The following is a 19,565-nucleotide window of genomic DNA, read 5'->3' as shown; positions in this document are numbered from 1 at the left end:
CTGAGGGACACCCCCCCTCGGTACACAAATTTCATGCACCAGGCCACTAGTCCTAGCTAATAAAGCGGTAATATGCAAATTGACCATTACTCCAACACAAGATGGCCACCTCCATGTGGACACAAGATGGCTGCCACAAAATGGCTGGCAGGAGAGGGAAGTTGGGAGGGGACCAGGCCTGAAAGGGAGGACAGTTGGGGGCAATCAGGCCGGCAGGGGAGGGCAGTTAGGGGTAACCGGGCCGGCCGGGGAGCAGTTAGGTGTTGATCAGGCTGGCAGGGGAGTGATTAGGGGGTGATCAGGCTGGCAGGCAGAAGCGATTAAGGGCAATCAGGCAGGAAGGCGAGCAGTGGGGAGCCAGCAGTCCTGGAGGGGTCCCAGATTGGAGAGGGTGCAGGCTGGGCTGAGGGACACACACACACACACACACAAACACACACTTGTGCATGAATTTCGTGCACCAGGCCTCTAGTCTCTATATATAAAAGCCTAAGCAACTGTTTGCATGGTAGCTATGATGTGCAATGACCACCAGGGGGCAGATGCTCCAACCAGTAGAGGAGGGAGCCAGATTCCTCAGGGAATCAGCCATGGGTTAGGTTGCTGCTGGGCACTGTTGCCCCAAATCTGCTTCACCTGCACCCCGGACCAGGAGATTGGTTTCAACCCGATCCCTGCAGGCCAGGCCGAGGGACCCCACTGGTGCATGAATCTGTGCACTGGACCTCTATATTACATATAACAAATCATTACTGTAATTAACTTGTGAGGGTTCTTTAGGCTGGCAGAGAGAACAAAAAATAAAGCCAAGCTTTGGCAAAATAAATAGACATGGATTTTACCAGTTTTTTGATTCAAATAATTGTCACAAAATGCAGTCATAAAAGTACAATTTAACATAAAATCCATTTTGTGTAAGGTTATGAATCCCACTTATTGAATAAAGAAGGACATAAATGATGTTGAGTCAATCTAATTTTAAAAGTTCACAGATGTGAAATTTATAGTAATGGTCACTGTTAATAAAAAACAAATGCAATTGAAAAAACTCAGCATCTGGACCTCAACTGTCTTTCTTTTGAATTCTATAAAGCTATTTTACAAAAGATAGATTATTGCTACTTCAATTGGTTAACAGCTAGATTAGTCCCCATAAACCAAGTTAACTATTACCAGCTTATTACAGATAAATTTTAGTAAATTACAGTCATGTGGCCTGCCACATACGTGAGAAATGAAATTGTGGAGTAAAAAACAAATGTGCTAGGTAGAAAGGTGAAAAGAAGACTCAGTGCAACTCAGAAGTTCAAAGGAAGTACAAATACACAGGGTGACTTAGACCCCACCCATATAGGTAAGATGACCGATTCCCAAGTTCATACTGCCACCAAAGTCACCATGGTCAGGATTAGTCTACAGCAGGATATTAGCAGCTCTTGTGAAGAACAGAGGTAGAAGAGAATATAAGTTGGGTAATGAATATTTCATAGGTGGGGAGGGTGTGGCAAAGAATCAAGGCCAGATGTACTAATATTATTGGGCAGGCAGGGATGACTCAGAAGAATACAGAAAAACTTTAGGAGCCAGGAAACGTTTCCAAAATGCACTGTGCCTCCCTTCTCCCCCTGTCCACCTGAATCAGGAAAGCTTGTGTGAAATCTGAGCCTATGCATGGTACCTGACCCTATATAGTCAGATATCATTTTTTTTAAGGCTTCCCATATTAAGAGTTTATGTACATGTACATATTGATAAAATAGTACTTGGCATATAGTAAGCATACCAATTGTGTCTATAAATATATATAGCCTTGCAGCTCTGTGAGTACTATCCTATTTTACATATGGAAATAATGCACAGAGATTGAATAGTTTGTCTAAGGTGACCAGTTAGATAAAAAGCCATCCGACTGCATAGCCTATGTTCTTGACCATTACAACACACTGTCATTTCCAAAGTCCTCGAATAGCTTTAGCTAAAGATGAATATTTACTATTTTATCTATTAAGGCTGTGGACAGTTATAACACTTTACTACACACCTCTTCCCTTCCTCCTTCCCTCTCTTAGGTGTGGCACAAGCAATAATGTACTTGAAAATTTTCCATATTGCTAATCAAGGCTAATACTAGACTTTGTTCATATTAGAAAAAAAAATGTTCCTATATTGAAATACCTGACTGCCATCTGCCAGAAAATATACTTATCTACAATGAAAATATATTGGTTTATTTAGGCAAATTCTAAAACAATTTTCACTAAGAAAAAATTCAGTGATTAAAGGATAAAATATTATGTACCTTTTCTCAACCACAGGAATTTTTTTTTTTTGATTTTGCTCTGTTTTATTTTTTCCTACGTGCTACAATTTCTTGTTTAAGGGCAAGTCTAGTTTTCTTTTTTTATTTTTTTTATTTATTGCTTAAAGTATTACAAAGGGTATTACATATGTGTCCATTTTATCCCCCCGCCCTAGACAGTCCCCTAGCCTCCCCTATCCCCCAGTGTCTTATGTCCATTGGTTATGCTTATATGCATCCATACAAGTCCTTTAGTTGATCTCTTACCCCCCTACCTTCTGCCCCCCAACCCTCCCCGGCCTTCTCGCTGCAGTTTGACAATCTGTTTGAGGCAGCTCTGCCTCTACCACAGGAATTTCTAATATTTTTCTTAGTTAATGATTAAGCTGTCAGTTGTGTCTGGTGAAATTATATTATTTAAAAAACAATAGTGTGGTGAAGGCCTGAGGCGGAGGCGAGTGCAAGACAGAAGGGGTTGATGGGAGGAAAAAAAGAGGACCATATGTAATACTTTCAATAGTAAAGATAAATTAAAAAATAAAAATAAACAGGTTATATTATAGTTAACTACTTTTTAAAAATCTAAGCTTCTTATAACCAGCGGATAGATACTGGTATTTTAAAATTCCTCAAACTTGACAGGGATACACATTCTGAGAAATGCATCATTAGTCGATGTTGTCATGTGAACATCATAGATTAGATTTTCAACTGATGTGCCACTGTGTGTCTCAATAACTTTTTAATTTTTTAATTTATTGATTGATTTTTAGAGAGAGGAAAGAAGAGAGAAAGAAACATTGACTTGTTGTTCCACTATTTACACATTCATTGTTTGCTTCTCATATGTGCCCTGAGCAGGGATCAAACCTGCAACCTTGGCATATCAGGACAACATTATAACCAGGTAAGCTACCCAGCCAGAGCCCACAAGGGTTTTTAAAACATGCAATACCTGGCTATTTAATCAGGGACACTGACCTCTTTCCCCTTAGATTATCAAATAAAAAAATGACAACAGCTAACACAACAATAGCTCTCTGGTGTGAATGCCCTGTCTTGAACCATAAATATATATGTCATATAATAGAGTTGCATCTTTAAAAATATATAATTGATTTCAGAGAAGGGAGAGGGAGAGAGAGACAGAAACATCAACGATGAGAGAGAATCATTGATCGGCTGCCTCCTGCAATCCAAGCATGTGCCCTGACCAGTAACTGAACCATGACCTCCTGGTTTGTAGGTCCACACTCAACCACTGAGCCACGCTGACCAGGCTATAGTTGCATCTTACTGGTCACGTTGCATAATAAGGTTGTGTCTGATTGGTTAATTCTTGGTACCAGATATCTCTATATACCAGTATAAGTACCAGTTGTTGTTTTTTTGGTTTTTTTTTTATGTCACTTTGGAGCAAAAAGGGCAAGTGATTACTTTTTTTGTCAAATCAACATAAATGTATTTTTTGGTGTGCTGAAGAATTTTAGTAATTAGTTTATGTTTGCCATGAGGTGAAAAAGGTTGAAAATTGCTGACATAAATCTAGATGATGCAGTCTACTACATACTTAGGGCTTTCGGTATAGCCTATTCCTCCTAGACTACAAACATATATACTGCATATTATTATACACTAAATACGATAGGCAACTGAACACAATGGTAAGTATTTGTGTATCTAAACATAGAAAGGTACAGTGAAAATATGGCATCATAGATAAAATGGCACATCTGTATGGGACACTTACCATGAGTGGAGCTTACAGGACTAGAAGTTGCTCTGGGTGAGTGAGTAGTGAAATAATGTGAAGGCCTAGGACATTACTGAGGACATTACTGAACACAACTGAGACTGTATAAATAATGTCCCACAAACCCTTCCCCTACTTCTTTCCAACAGAGTCAGAAACAGAGCACTGAAGCTGTAGATGCTACTCCATGAACACAGATGTAGACTGGATTGACTGGAAAAATTGAGGAGAAATTGGCTGGGTTAGGCATAGATAACTATAATAGTGACTATCAGGAGGAAGTGAAAGGTGGCCCGAGAATCAAAATCAATATGAAGAGATAAAGGAACACAGGGGATTATCATGGCAACGTGGTTTTGGCTATTGTGGTCAGATTAAGAATCTTTGTGGTACATACACACACACACACACACACACACACACACACACACACACGAGGTTTAACATGGAAAGAGCATAGAACTGATGACTCAATATTTTGATTTTGACAATTTGTTTTAGGTTCCATGACCCTATTTGGTACAAAAAGCTCTCTCTGGCATTGAACTGATGGAAAAAATAAAACCTATCTATACTTTTCATCATTACAACCTGAAAACATTTCCGAAGCACAGGTACAGGCTGGCTCCACACTATTACAAAAAGTGTTTTCTAAAGTGTCAGTGACACTAAATACTTGTTAAGGTAGCTCCTGTGGACCTGTGTCCTTGTACAGGATATTAGGTCCTCAACAAAGAATTTACAGCAGTGTATTCTGAATATGATCAAGCTAGATTTGGAGGGTTGTAGTATTGTGGGCACAGGCTCCTCTGTGCTGTAAAAGGTCAGTCGCTGTCTGCCTGGACTATAATCTACACTCAAAATTGAGGTGCTCTGAGTAGATGGGAATATATTGCCAAATTCCTCAAATATCGCTGCTACCAGAGGAAAATAATTCCTTCTGAACCACATATCCTTTCCATTTCTTACAGGAAATTCAGCTCCATTATAATCTTACTAGTGGCCTGGTGCACGGATGCATGCACATGGAAAGGAAATTAATTAGAAGAAATATTTTAATGTCACTATTCACCCTTTCTCTATAATAGAATTTCAACCAAATTCACGATTGACAATGACAGACTGAAACACACGCTTGCAATTGGCACCAGCGAGAGCTTTATATGTATCGCTCATGGGCAAGTCAACTTAGCCTTTTAAATATACAGAATAAACTTGCTTTAGACCTGCTTTCTGATGTAGCTAAACTTTTTCCAGCCCAGTGAAACACCCCAACTTCTCTTTCAGGTAATTTTCAGCAACACAGCAGTAAATATCAACACAAAGCAGATTATCATTGTAGATCACGCAGGAAGAACAAAGGGTAAAATATTTAACTACAGCATTGTTTGGCTATATTCTGCACAGTGAGAAAACCTGAAGTCATTTTCAAGGTCCACTATGTAACCAATGAGATCTGGAGGAAAATAAAACATTAAAAGGAAATAGAGAGCTAAATAATTACTTCTTTAATGCCAGTTAGAGATGTATCATTCCTGTCCAATTAAAACGAAAAAAGTGATCTTTTTATTCCTTGTGAGTCCACTAAAGATTTAAAAGAATTCAATTTTCACAATGTTAAAGGTTTAAATGGACCATATAAGAAAGACTGAACCACCTAAGTCTATCTTGATCCTAGATAATGTTTGCTTACTTCAAGATCAATTGAACAAAAATCCAGCATTTATATTCTGGAATATAAGACTGAAGTTGACAGAGAAAAATGGAGTATTACCTTAATTTTCTCCCTCTCTCCATTTCCCCCATTCTAAATCAGACAAGACAAGCCCCAAATGTCTGCAAAAGATCACTCTGAAGCAGATAGGGTTTTCTTAGTCAATCTGTTGCTTCACATCTTTCCTGAGACTATGAAGCAAATTTGATTTGATTAAGCCAACTTCTGCCACTCTGGAAGCCTGAAAAAGAGGACCTTAGATTCTTGGCCTTTCTACCTGTTGGAACTTTGGAACTAACTGTTCCATAATAGGATTTTCCCAAGGAATAATGTTTATATCTTGGAACTCAATGCATTCCAAAAGGTCATGATATGTCCATTTTTGTTGAATTTTTGCAGCTTCTGACTCTGAAAATAGATCTGAAACCATTCTCTGGTTTTCTTATATGTGGATCCCTTATCATATAAATTAATCCAGTTATAAAAAGGTATAGTAGACTAGACTTAAATTGATAGAATAACATCAAGTAATGTCAAAGTGTAAAAATAAAGGAAACATTGATACAATCAAGTCTGATACAATCTGTTGACCAAACATTCTAGCTTGAACTCTGTATCATTTTTAAGACCCACTTAATAAATAATGGCTCTGGATCAGGAACATCACATAATTAATACACACTGGTAAATTTTCGTTTTCTCACCTAATACTCTGAACTGAAGAATTTAATGTTTCATCTTGCACACAACTAATTATGGCCGCTTCTCCTTCTGGGACAGCTTGTACTGGCTGCACTACATGAACAGTCCGGAAGAGCTGGGTAGGATATGCAGACTGTGTGGGCTGCACTGTCCTCAGAACTTCTGATGGCTGTGCAACTTCCACAGGATCTTTGGTTTTAGTAGCTTTAGAATTCCCTGGTTTTAGAACTGTAGTGGCTCCTCCTTTTATCCCCGGACTTGAAGATACTCTTGATCGGCCTGCTTGGTTCCTGCTTGAAGTGGTTGTTGCTGACAGTGATGGATCTGAAGATTCTATGCTGGAACTCGGATCCTCATCATCTATATAAATAAGATCTTTTGGCATTTCCTTAAACTGATACACCAAGCGCTGGCCTTCTACTTTTGCCAGAATACCCCTTTGATAATAGTACCTATTCAAAGCAAACAATTCCATCAATATTTTATTCAATTAAATACAAATGAAAATAATATTCACCAAAATAAGAATTTTATAATTATGAAGTTTAAAGTTGGAAACAAACAAGAGAAAAGAATTTCTAAATGAAGAGCAACTGTTTTTATAACATAGTGTAATTAAAAACATTTTCTAAATATATGTAAAACACACATTTACTCACAGAGAGAAAAGTCCTTATTACCAACTGAATCTAAAAGCAATTTTAATTAGGGGATTGTTAATAAAGTATATGGATTATTCTAGCCTTCATTTTTCTTCCTTCCTCTACCTTTCTGTTAACTGGCTGGAATAATTCAATCTAGTACCAAACCCAAGAAACTATTTCCCTTCCATAGTTTCCTGTAACATCCCTACCAGTTTAAATCTGATTCGGTAAACTTAATTCAGTTTTCTATATAAAATTTAATGATGCACAAATAGAAGGGATTCAAATTTTGTCAATAATTTAAATTAGATTAGTAAGCAAAAGTGTGTTAAAAAAAACTGTAATTAAACACACAGTTGTAGTTTAAGGTTATCAAATTATCACATCATGCTATTTTTAATAAATTTTTCTCAAATACATGTATATGTTGAAGAATAAATTATAAGACCAAAGAGAAACTAAAGTGAGTTAAAGGATAATATTATACCCTAGTTGAAAATTTTGTCTAATCTTATCCTTAAAGCAAAGATTTATTCTATCTTCAGATATTACAAATCATACCTGAGGTTTACGTTTAAAAATGCACCCCTTACTAACTTCCTACATCACCACTATTTGTATTTTGTGCTGAATTTAAGTTTAATGGCTCAAAACAGGTCTGGCCTGTGGTCAATTTATAATATGTGATAATAGTTTAACATTTTCTGATCCCTTTATAAATAAAATATCTGTTGTTTGCATGAAGATCTTTTTTTGGAAGGCAAACATTTTCCCAGATTGAAATAAGATTTAAATTTATATGCACACTGATTCTATAATCAGTATGGTTTTAGCACTTCAATAAATAAGATTCACCATTTTAAAAATTCTTTAACTTTTTAAAAGTTATCTATTTTTTTAGTATTTAGAAAATTATATTCTTAACACAATAAACTACAAAAACTTCACATACCTGAGAGCTCTTCCCATGGTCTCGTAATTCATATCAGGTTTATTTTTGTGCTTCCCCCACAACCTGGATACTGCTTTAGAATCTACCAATTTAAAAATGCCTTTTTCTCTCTGGGTCCATTTGATATATTTAGGACAAGTAGCTTTGTCCTGGAGCAGTGCCAGTAAAAACTCCCAAAGATAAATTGTGTTTCCTGAAACAAAAGCGATTTCTTTGACCAAAATTTCATTTGAAAGTGCACAACAAAACACAACTAAAAGTTCCACCTGTAATTATACAAATACGTAATTCATTAGTATTGATAATATAACAATTACAATTTTGGGGCCCAACACAGATATTTTTTTATTGGCCCCACATAAGGTATCTCAACAGAGCAATCTTGCCAATTAGATTTGACATGGCTTAGGGAGAAAGCACTTTGAGATGATTTTTTCTTCAAATGTGGAAGCAGTTATTAAAATACTAGAACCCCAATTACAATGTAATAAAATGTCTATAAACTGAAAACCTAACCTGGCTGAACTCTTCCAAAAGACTCATTATTATATGAATGAATGGATTATTTGGACAGGTGAGTGAACATCTTTTAAAAGGATTTCTGGGCTACATTATTAACCATGCTCTTTACAGAAAATGGCAACTGTATCTCATAAGCATGTGACAGCAATAAGATCCATCTTAATATGTTAAGAAAGTTGGTAGTTTCTGCTTACAATATGCAGACATTTTAAAGCAATCTGAACGTTATTTGACCCATAAGTACTATAGGAAAATTACAATAGTACTTACCCTTCCCATCTTTGTTTTTCTTCTTCACAGATATGTTTGGTGTAGTGGCTGGAGAATCTGGTCGTGGTGGTTTAGTTTTTCTCCCTGAAAGCAGAACAGCTCTGCATAAATATTTATCCTCAAAAGTGGGAGTGGACAATTTAGCTATAAATGCTGTTTTGTCCTTTATCCTAAATTTTAAGTGCCACTTTATACACAGATCACATATATTGGTCTCTTTAAGTGCTATTTACTAAAAAAATAATTTGAGTAAAAATAACTTTAATGTAGGTTAGATCACAAATACATTGAAAATGATATTTTGTCTCATTTGTAAACATAAGGTTAAGTTTAAAATACTGCATCTTATCTTTGAGTTGACAATACTGACAGTGCTTTCTTAAAATTCAAGGGGAAATCCTTGATTCTGATAAAACTTGAGCTAAAAAAATCCATATAGGTTTCTAAGTTTTTTAAGGTAGAAAAAAGCAGATTTTTAGCTTTTCTCTCTTTTAAATATATTGTTGGGTCCATTTGATATATTTATGACAAGTAGCTTTGTTAGTTCTGCAAAGTTAGTTCTCAAATTGGAAACTTCCCCAAACTCTAGATATAAAAAATAAATGAAGCAAAATTTTGGTGAACCAAAGTAAATTTTTTTTTATTTTCCTATGTATTTTTAAACATCTCATTTTTCTATATATTTCTGTTTACAGCAAACAGACTTTATAGTTATCCATTATCCAACCCCTAAACATGTCCATTCCAAGAGTAGTATTAAACTGTATTTTGTGCAGCTTTAGTCTGATCAACCAACTACCCTAAAACCTTCTTGTAATCCTCTTTTGCCACTTATCTTGAATCACAATTGGTTGGCAATGTTGCCTGTGATTTAGGTGGAAATGATCATGCTGTCTCATTCAGTATATAAGTAACAATAAAGATCAAGCATAATTAGATACTTTAGTTAGTACATCTTACTCCAGCATCCTTGAGGCTGACTCTCTCAAGGGTGAACATAAGTCATAGAGAAGAGGGTCAAAAATGTCACTCTTCAGGACCCTTTTAAGACTACCAAATGTATAAATGTGGAACCTAGTCAGCCAGGTGTCTCGACTTCCATCACTGCAGACATCTGCAGAGAACCCATTCATGAGGCAGACACTTCTGGCTGATTGTGTTAATGATAACAAGTATTAGAAGCCAAGAATTCTGTTAGCTCCTATCCCTATCACTCATTCTATGCTTCCTATTTACCTGTGTGTATTTTTCTGATAGATACCATTTTCTTTCTTTTTAAAATGTTTTTCTTGATTTCAGAGAGGAAGGGAGAGGGAGAGAGAGATAGAACATCAATGATGACAGAATCAATGAACAGATGCCTCCTGCATGCCGCTGACTGGGGATGGAGCCAGCAACCTGGGCATGTGCTCTAACTGGGAATCCAACTGTGACCTCCTGGTTTATGGATTGATGCTCAACCACTGAGCCACTCTGGTAGGGTTAGAATTTTTTTAATTGACTTTTTTTTTAGAGAGGAAGGAGGGGAGGGAGAGAGAGAGAGAGGAAGAGAGAGAGAGACAGACAGACAGACAGACATGGATTGGTTGCCTCCTGCACATGCCCCAACTGGGAGCGGGGATCAAACCTGGAACCCAGGTACGCACCTTTGACTGGGATTTGAACCCACCATCCTTCAGTGCAAGGGCTGATCCTCTAACCCCTGAAGCACACTAGTCAGTGCTCAACAGGGTTTTATTTGAGGAAATCCCATGCAGCCTGGTTTAAATGCATGATTTGCCAGAACAATTTTACAAGAGCTTCTGTCTGATGTCCCAAAGTTATTGCTAGCCTGGGTCACTTTTATGTAATTTACTTGTTTGGGAAATCCTAAAGATATTGGTAGCTTAAAACCTATATATATAAAAGGCTAATATGCAAAGTGTCCCCTCGGGAGTTTGACCGGGCATTCAATTGCTTGCTGTGACATGTGCTGAACACCAGGGGGCGGCGCAGAATATGGAAGGTGACCAGCTGAAGCTGCAGGGAGCTGAGGGAGCAAGGGAAGGAGGAGGAGGGGAACGTGATTGCCAGCCAGGCCTAGGGACCTTACCTGTGCATGGATTTCATGCACCAGGCCTCTAGTCTAATAGTAAACTTAGGTTAAGGCAAGCCTAGGATTATGAATTTTCGAAGGAAGAATTTCTTCACTCAGAGCCATAGCTTCCTTGATATCTGTCTGTGCCAATGGGCATATTGTTTTTCTCTTGAGGGTATAGCCTTTCAAGGACCCAAATTACATCCTGAGGTCTCTATCCCAGACCCATCTTGCATTGGACCAAGACTTAAGCATCTGCCTCTACAAGGGCAATAAAACCCAATCCACCTAAATACCAAGACTGACATGTCCTTCTTAGCCCTTTACAGCCGCGGCAGTGCTAGCTCATTCTTACTGTTTTCATTTTCTTCTTAATTTAAAAAAAAAACAACAAATTTAATTTTTTAAAATAAATTATTGATTTCAGAGAGAAAGGGAGAGGGAGAGATAAAAACATCAATGCTGAGAGAGAATCAGTGATTGGCTGGCTCCTGCATGCCCCCCACTGGGGATCAAGCCCACAACCCAGACATGTGCCCTGACCGGGAATTGAACCATGACCTCCTGGTTCATAGGTAGACACTCAACCACTGAACCAGCCGGGTTCCTCTTCATTTTTGGCTCTAGGAATTTTTCCTTCTTTTTCGTGAAGTTAGGTTACTTGGTAGCTGGTAGTGATGCCATTAACCGAGATATTAAACTTAAAATATGAAACAAATTGGAGCAGAATCAAGAATGAAATAAAATGGAAAGAGTGTTAGACTTTAAAATGTAAGAATGGTCCTAAAGTTAAAAATTCCCTTTAACACATTCTAACATTTTCTTCTTCAATTACTTACCTGCTGATGTCCAACTCGTATTTTTCCCATTGAAATCTTATATTGGAATTTATGCTGCTGGTTTCCAAACTATGTCCTGTGGGAGTAAGCTGACCTGCCCCTATCTCCAAGCTCTTTCTGAGTGTGGAAAAGGGGTTTAGATAAAAGATTGAGGCTTTTCTGTAAGATAGACCAAATATTTTAAATGTATAAAATAATCTAACTTTTTACAAAAGAAATCTAATGTGAAGAAATACCTCTTAGTTTATATTTAGTACCCTCAATTTCTTATGAAAGTTTTAATTGGTTTAGAAGTATCCTTAAACAAACATTATATTTAGATTCCACATCAAGACTTTATTGTTTCCCCAAACAAATTAACCACTCACCTTTCTTTCTCTTAGGTTGTTGTTCTGGTGAGGAGGCTCCTGGTGAGTGTGCATATGTCTCTTGAACCTGCTGAGTTTCCATCACTTCAGGAATCCCATCTAATGTGACGGATACATGGGTGATTGGGGCAACAACAATGTCATCTTCAGATGAACTAAAAATATTATTATCTAATGGAAATAAATTATCATCAACTTTGTATTACAGATCAAAATAATTTCATAAAATAATTTTCTGTTTCTATAAAGAATAAAATAGAAATGAAATCTTTAAATCTAGTCCCTGCTTTTTATTTCCTCTGCCTGAAATTAGATATCCTACACCAGTACAGGCTTGACAAAACTATTTCAGTATCTCCCTTACTTGACTTCCTATCACCAGTATTTCTCGCTTCTCTTTTCCACTCTTCACAGTGCTACTAAAGTTATCTTCTGAAACCCAAGTCTGATCTCACCATATTCTTCTTCTCTATAAAAACTTTACACCAAAAATTAAAAAGAAAATTGACACAGCATGCCGTGTGAAGCTTCCCACAGTCTACCTTTCCAATTTATCTCCACTTCAGCTATACCAAAACATTTTTATCTACATCTGATTCTTTCTTATACGTCTGTGTGTTTGGTTCAACCCACTCCTTCTACTTTGAATACCCTTTCCTGTTTCCTCTACCCTTTAAAAGCTTATTTGTCCTTTACAGCCAAGGTCAAAACTCTCCGTCCATAAAACCTTTCTATGGAGTTGTCAGCTAGAGTTCTCTCGCCATCCAGAAAACATTGTTCTCTCTCTCATGACTTTTATTTTTGTTTTTTGTAGTTACTTACATAAATAACTGTTTTCAAAATTAAATTGTAAGACTGAGGAAAGAGGCAATATCTGTTCATTTATATAAACACTATTGTCTAATGCACTGGTGTGCATAGAGAATATCCAGTAAACATCTTGAATTGATTTAGTATTAATAGTTTTGAATTTAAGTACTTTCTTGTCAGAAAAGCCCAAGAGAAGATGAATTTAAAAGCAGATAGATCAGACTGTTTGTGGTGGGATGAGGAGCCCACCCACACACCATAGAGAATGTCGAGTGGCAGAGGTGGCGACATAAAATGGGGCAGATGGAGAACTTGACTGAGAAAATAGATTTATAGGAACCTCTGAATGTGAACTCGGCAACCGGAATTTGAAGTTTCACCATTCCCCTCGGACCCTTGCTGACATCCAGATGTCTGTGGTCATTAGTCACCCCTTGATTTCCCCCTTCCCTTGAAATAAAAGAAGCCAAATTCAGCACTTTCTCAAGTTGGTTCTTTAGGACCCTAGTCCGCCATCTTCTTTGCTTGCTGGCTTTCCACATAAACTCATTTTCCTTTTTCCCTTGCTTCCCCCACAATAAATAAATAAAAGCAGATCAAATGCGGTAATGAATTTTATGCCATGAAGTGTTAGAAAACTTTTCAATGGATGTTTGCCTATTCACTAATGAATATCTATAGAGATCAATAAATAATAATAGCTTGGATCCTAAACTTCCTAATACTTTCACCAATGAGGTTAAGAGAAGAAATTCTGCATAATCTGCTATTTCACAACTACATAAATTACTTTTTATTCCTAAAGGCCTTACTTCCCAAAATAAAAGAAAAAAGTCTTGTTTTATTGAACACTTCTGCAAAGGTGCCTCAACTAGTGCTTTACCTTAAAATGTCCTTGGGACAAAAAAAGTATAAAGCATAGTTTCTGTTTTTTTTTTAAATATTTTTCACCTAATAGAGATAGCAAGAATAACTTGTCAAAGTTTATAAACATGAACAATCATAACACATCACCACTCACTTATTCGTTTTTCATCCAGCATAGGGTCAGGAGAATCCATATTGAGGAGTGCCTCAGCAGCCTCAATAGTTTCAATTGTTTCATCTCCATTATGACAGGAAGCTTCAACTATAATACATTGAAAGAAAAGTAGAATTAGTATAAGCTACCTGTTGCTCTATAACCCATAGATTCTGATGTCTTGAACTAGGGTACATTCACTTAATACTTAGGCTTATATACTCAATTTATATCAACATATAAATCTATATATAACTATTAAATATTTGTCTATTTCTTTTTTAAAAATCTGTAAGATGTAAAAAAAAAAAAAATCTGCAAGATGTGAGGCTTTTGGGTGAAAAGAAACAAGCCCTGGCTGGGTGGCTCAGTTGGTTGGAGCATCATCCGGCACACCAAAATTGTTGCAAGTTCAATTCTCGGTCAGGGCACAACTGAGGTTACAGGTTTAATCCCTGGTCAAGGCAAGTCTGGGAGGCAACCAATCAAAGTTTCTCTTTTGCTTGGCTGGTGTGGCTCAGTGGATGAGCATCAACTATAAACCAGGAGGTCAAGGTTCGATTCCCAGTCAGTGGACATGTCCGGATTGCAGGCTTAGGAGGCAGCTAATTGATGAGTCTCTCTCATCATTGATGTTTCTATCTCTTGCTCCCTCTCCCTTCCTCTCTGAAATCAATAAAAATATATTTAAAATAAATAAATAAGACGAGGGACCTGGCCGGGTAGCTCAGTGGGTTAGAGCATTGTCCCAATGGGCAAGGTTACAGGTTCCAACCTCGTCAGGGCACATACAAGAATCAACCAATGAATACATAAGTGGAACAACAAATTAATGTCTGTCTCTCTTTCCCTTCCTCTCTAAAATCAATAAGCGAAAAAATTTTTAAAAGAATAAATAAGATGGGCATTGGACTTGATTAGAAAGGGTTCAGGAGAGCAGGCAAAAATCCCAGGTGTGCTACTAAACTAGTATGTCACTGGGTAAGGCATTTTGTTTCTGCAGACTCCATACCAGGGTCCTCAAACTTTTTAAACAGGGGGCCAGTTCACTGTCCCTCAGACCGTTGGAGGGCCGGACTATATTTAAAAAAAAAAACTATGAACAAATTCCTATGCACACTGCACATATCTTATTTTGAAGTAAAAAAACAAAATGGGAACAAATACAATATTTGTATTTGCATGTAGCCCGCGGACCGTAGTTTGAGGACCCCTGCTCCATACTATAAAATTAGGTCCCCTTCACCTCTGACACTGATTCCAACACTCTTGGAATGAACTTAGGTCTCTGTTATTCTCTGACTCTTCTTTCATTCCTTTATAATTATAGTGAATTGCCACCATCTCTAAAAAGTTTTAGTCATAATCACATTATTAAAAATCATGGTACTTCTGGAACCATTCTTCTCTAGTGGGTACTGTAGAACACTAATTACCCCACTATTAATTTCTTAAGTTTTTCTTAATTTTAAGTGTTTTTCTTAATTATTAAAAAATATTAAAATATAAGTGAAAATTTATCCAAGTACATGCTAGATAACTGACATTTCTCTGCATCCCAGACAGATGCCCAAAATAGTTGCACAATAAATCCCTGAATGGCTTTTAGCCCTTAACCTCTAGAATCAGAACCAAGAAACTAAATAAAGAGCTACAAATGCCTTTTTTTCATGGATAAATTCAAGTTTCCTAAATGTGATAGTCATTATCCATAATCCCTTACACTGACTTGCTGAATTTCCCCCCTATAATTGTGATAAAAATTACATGTTAATTTTAAAAGTTTGAATACACATTTATATTCAGAATTTTCAGATTCTGAGTTGGACTGACAGTATGTAACTCAATGAATATAAGCCTTTTAATTTTACATAAGGGTAAATAATAAATATAAACATAGTACTAGGAGCAAAAGTTCTTTTATCTCAATTAAATGAAAGAGATTACATATTTACACATTGTCCTCTTCCCATTCTTATTCAATCCAGAACAAGATCATTTTCTTTTTCATTACTAAGAATATAACCAGATTTCCAAGAAATTAGTAGCTCTGTAAAATTTAGTTTACGTTTCCATTAGATTACTAGAGGCCTGGTGCACAAAAATTTGTGCACTCGGGGGGGGGGGCAGGGTGGGTCCCTCAGCCTGGCCTGTGCCCTCTTGCAGTCTGGCACCCCTCGAGAGATAACGACCTGCTGGCTTAGGCCTGCTCCCAGGTGGCAGAGGGCAGGCCTAATCCCTAGGTGCAGCCCCTGGTCGGGCTCAGAGCAGGGCCGATTGGGGGATTGGGGCGCCGCCCCTGGTCATGCACAGAGCAGGGCGGATCGGGAGGTTGTGATGCCACCCTCAGTCATGCTCAGGGTAGGGCCGATTGGGGGGTTGGGGCACTGACCCCGTCACACTCAAGGCAGGGTCGATGGGGAGGTTGCGGCGCCACCTCGTCACGCACATAGCAGGGCCAATCAGGGGGTTGGGGCGCTGCCCCCTGTCATGCACAGAGCAGGGTCAATCAGGGGGTTGGGGAGCTCCCCCATCATGCACAGAGCAGGGTGGATCAGGGGTTTAGGGCACCGCCCTCTATCACCCACAGAGCAGGGCCGATCAGGGGGTTGGGGCACCGCCACTCTCACACTCAGGGCAGGGCCAATGGGGAGGTTATGGCTCTACCCCATCACACACAGAGCAGGGCCCATGGGGTGGGGGGGGGGGTGGTTGGGGCGCCACACCCTGTCACATACAGAGTTGCAGGGTGATCAGGAGGTTGGGGAGCTCCCCCATATCAGGCACAGAGCAGGGCTGATCAGGGGGTTGGGGCGCCTTCACCTGTCAGGAACAGAGCAGGGCCGATAGGAAGGTTGTGGCCCCGCCCCGTCACACACAGAGCCGCAGGGCAATCAGGGGGTTTGGGCACTGTCCCCTGTCACACTGATCCCAGTGCCGGGAGACCTCGCGGCTCCGCTGATCCCAGTGCTGGGAGGCATATTACCCTTTTACTATATAGGGTAGAGGCCTGGTGCATGGGTGGGGACCGGCTGGTTTTCCCTGAAGGGTATCCTGGATCAGGGTGGGGGTCCCCACTGGGGTGCCTGGCCAGCCTGGGTGAGGGGATGATGGCTGTTTGCAGCTGGTCATACACTGTTCAGGGTAGGGGTCCCTACTGGGGTGCCTGGCCAGTCTGGGTGAGGGGCTGAGGGCTGTTTTTAGGCTGGGACTGAAGCTCCCAACTGCTCCTTTTTTTCTTTTCTTTTTTTTATTCTGAGCCAGCTTTAGCTCTGGCTCCAGCTCTTAGGCCTCCGCTCCTGAAAGCAGGTATCTGGTTTCTTTAGGTTCTACAATCGAAACTCTGTATCAACTCCAGGTCTGAGATCCTGGCTAGCTGAAAGCTGGTTTCTGGGGTTTTGTTTAGCTTCTATTTTTGTAACTATGTTTCAAACTGCCAGCTCAGAGGCCTGCAGTGGCAGACGGGGAACGCTGGTTTCCTCCATCACTGAAGCAAGCAAGCCTCATGTTAGTTTCAAGCTGCCTGGTTGCCTGCCGCCATCTTGGCTGACAGTTAATTTGCATATCACGCTGATTAGCCAATGGGAAGGGTAGCGGTCGTACGCCAATTACGTTTCTCTTTTATTAGATAGGATAATACTTATTACCCTAAATATTTCTTAAAGAGATCACATTTTCTTTAGATTGAAGATCTTCAAGAATCTACAAAATGCTTACTTACTCTCAACTGGCAAAAGTATTGAATGCCTATCACTCTTAACTGTGTTAGGAAATGTGGAAAATACAATAGTTTAAGACATGACCTTTTCCTTTTCTATTGGTAACTGATACTCAGATACTGTCTAAGGAAATAAGTGATTAATTTTATGGTGTAGAACAGACTGACTTTTGGGCACTCTGTATTGCTGTAGGTTAAGGTGGCTTCCTAAAAAGATGAGCTTAGACTAAGTCATTTACAATAGCTAGAATATAAGTACTTTAAGAGGAAAAAAAGAAATTAAAACAAGAATAATAGTAGAAGGGAATGATAATAAGTATTATGCATTTAAAGAAAATTAGCCTTGGCCAGGTGGCTCAGTTGGTTGAAGCCTCGTCCTGTACACTAATAAATTGCAGGTTTAATTCTGGTCAGTGCACATATCTAGGTTGTGGGCTCAATCCCTGATAGGGGCGCCTATGGGAGGAAATCAATCAATGTTTCTCTTTCATACTGATGTATCTCTCTCTCTCAAAAAATCAATAAATATATCCTCAGTTGAAGATAAAAAATAAAATTTTAAAAGCAAGGTAAGTAGTCTATACCATTACAAAACAAAATATACAATTGCTAAAAATTACATAACAACAGATTAGTTAATTTGGCTTTTATACATCAACTAGGGGCCCACTGCATGAATTCGTGCACCTTGAAAGGAACTGTGGGCTGCGAGGCTGTGGTGGGCACAGGGATGCGTCTCAGCCCATCCTCCATGCCCCCGGCCCGCCCCTCCTGCCATGGCCCCTGGTCTCTTGTCTGCTGGCAGACCCGCTCCCGCCACCACCACTCCCATGCACTGACAGTGCCATCCCCGCTCACAGCACAGAGCAATTGGGGCTGGCATGAGCAGCAGGTGCTAGTGGGGCCAGCGCCATCAGTGGATGCAAGCAGTAGCTGCTGCCTCCGAAGCAGGGGGAGGTGGAGAAGTCACTCGAACCTGCTAATGGCACCGATCGGGACCAGCGCTGGGCACCAGCAGTGGGTGCCAGCAGTAGTGCGGACAGTGGGTGTGAGCGGCAGCTCCGGCGCCAGCAGCAGGTGCGAGTGTAGGGTGGGCCTGCAGCATGTGGGAGCAAAGAATTTTCAGTAACCACCAGAAGCTCACCCCGATGAAGCGACTGGTGCCCTGCCTTGTTCAGGTGCCTCTGCTCACCTGCTCCACCATGCTGCCACAGCCAACACCCACTATGTTCCGCGCACCACCTGGTGGTCAGTGCATGTCATAGCAACTGAGTGTTCAGTTGTTCCTCTGGTCTATTTGCACATTAGCCTTTTATTATATAGGATTACTATATAGGATTAATTTGGCTGACTGCCTTCCTAAGGGAGGAATCCCATGATGGAATGGAAGGGATGAACTGCTAAAGGAGCAGAAACTGGGATAATTCCTGAATGATGCATACAAAGAAGTTCAGCTCCTCTCAATTAGAAAAAAATTCCTAACAAAGAATATTTTCTTCCGTAAAAAAATGGCTAATGCTGCAAGTCCCCACAACCTGAAAAGCCAGAAGAGAAGCTCCTTCCAAATATGAGAAAAGTAACTGCGAAGTTCCAACCTTGTGGGTTTGGTTCCCTCCACTTTTATCTATGAACCCAAATATCTATAGGTCACATGGAGGTCAAAGAACAGGAAGATAGCCAATATAAAAAGAGGCAAGGATTTCAGTCTAGCCTGGATTTTTCAAATAGCAATTCAACCCTTCATGGAGTCTTCCTCTTTCAAAGGCTTTAAAGTTTTCCTCTTAATTTCCGAATTACTACAGAAGGAACACTAGAGAACTTGAATAGATTTTTTAATTAAATTTATTGGAGTGATATTGGACATGACCAGATAGGT

At 39.2% G+C, this 19,565-nt stretch overlaps 1 protein-coding gene across 10 annotated transcripts in view; it reads right to left on the bottom strand.

The window, feature by feature from the left end:
- The window catches only part of ELF1 (E74 like ETS transcription factor 1), a 140,775-nt gene that overhangs the window by 4,298 nt on the left and 116,912 nt on the right, over nt 1-19,565 (bottom strand). For 9 of the 10 annotated variants that reach the window (XM_059684771.1, XM_059684770.1, XM_059684765.1 and 6 more), the window contains 5 exons: nt 13,972-14,079; nt 12,141-12,311; nt 8,857-8,940; nt 8,065-8,257; nt 6,471-6,920 (listed from right to left, as the gene is read on the bottom strand). In XM_059684771.1, the coding sequence (XP_059540754.1) occupies nt 6,471-6,920; nt 8,065-8,257; nt 8,857-8,940; nt 12,141-12,311; nt 13,972-14,079 (1,006 nt within the window). The remainder of the gene's footprint in view (nt 1-6,470; nt 6,921-8,064; nt 8,258-8,856; nt 8,941-12,140; nt 12,312-13,971; nt 14,080-19,565) is intronic. The other variant, XM_059684772.1, reaches the window with a different exon arrangement.

The sequence above is a fragment of the Myotis daubentonii genome, chromosome 2, assembly GCF_963259705.1.
Source record: "Myotis daubentonii chromosome 2, mMyoDau2.1, whole genome shotgun sequence".
NCBI classification, from domain to species: Eukaryota; Metazoa; Chordata; class Mammalia; order Chiroptera; family Vespertilionidae; genus Myotis; species Myotis daubentonii.
The sequence above is the reverse complement of the archived record's forward strand: the minus strand, read 5'-3'. Positions and strand labels throughout refer to the sequence as shown.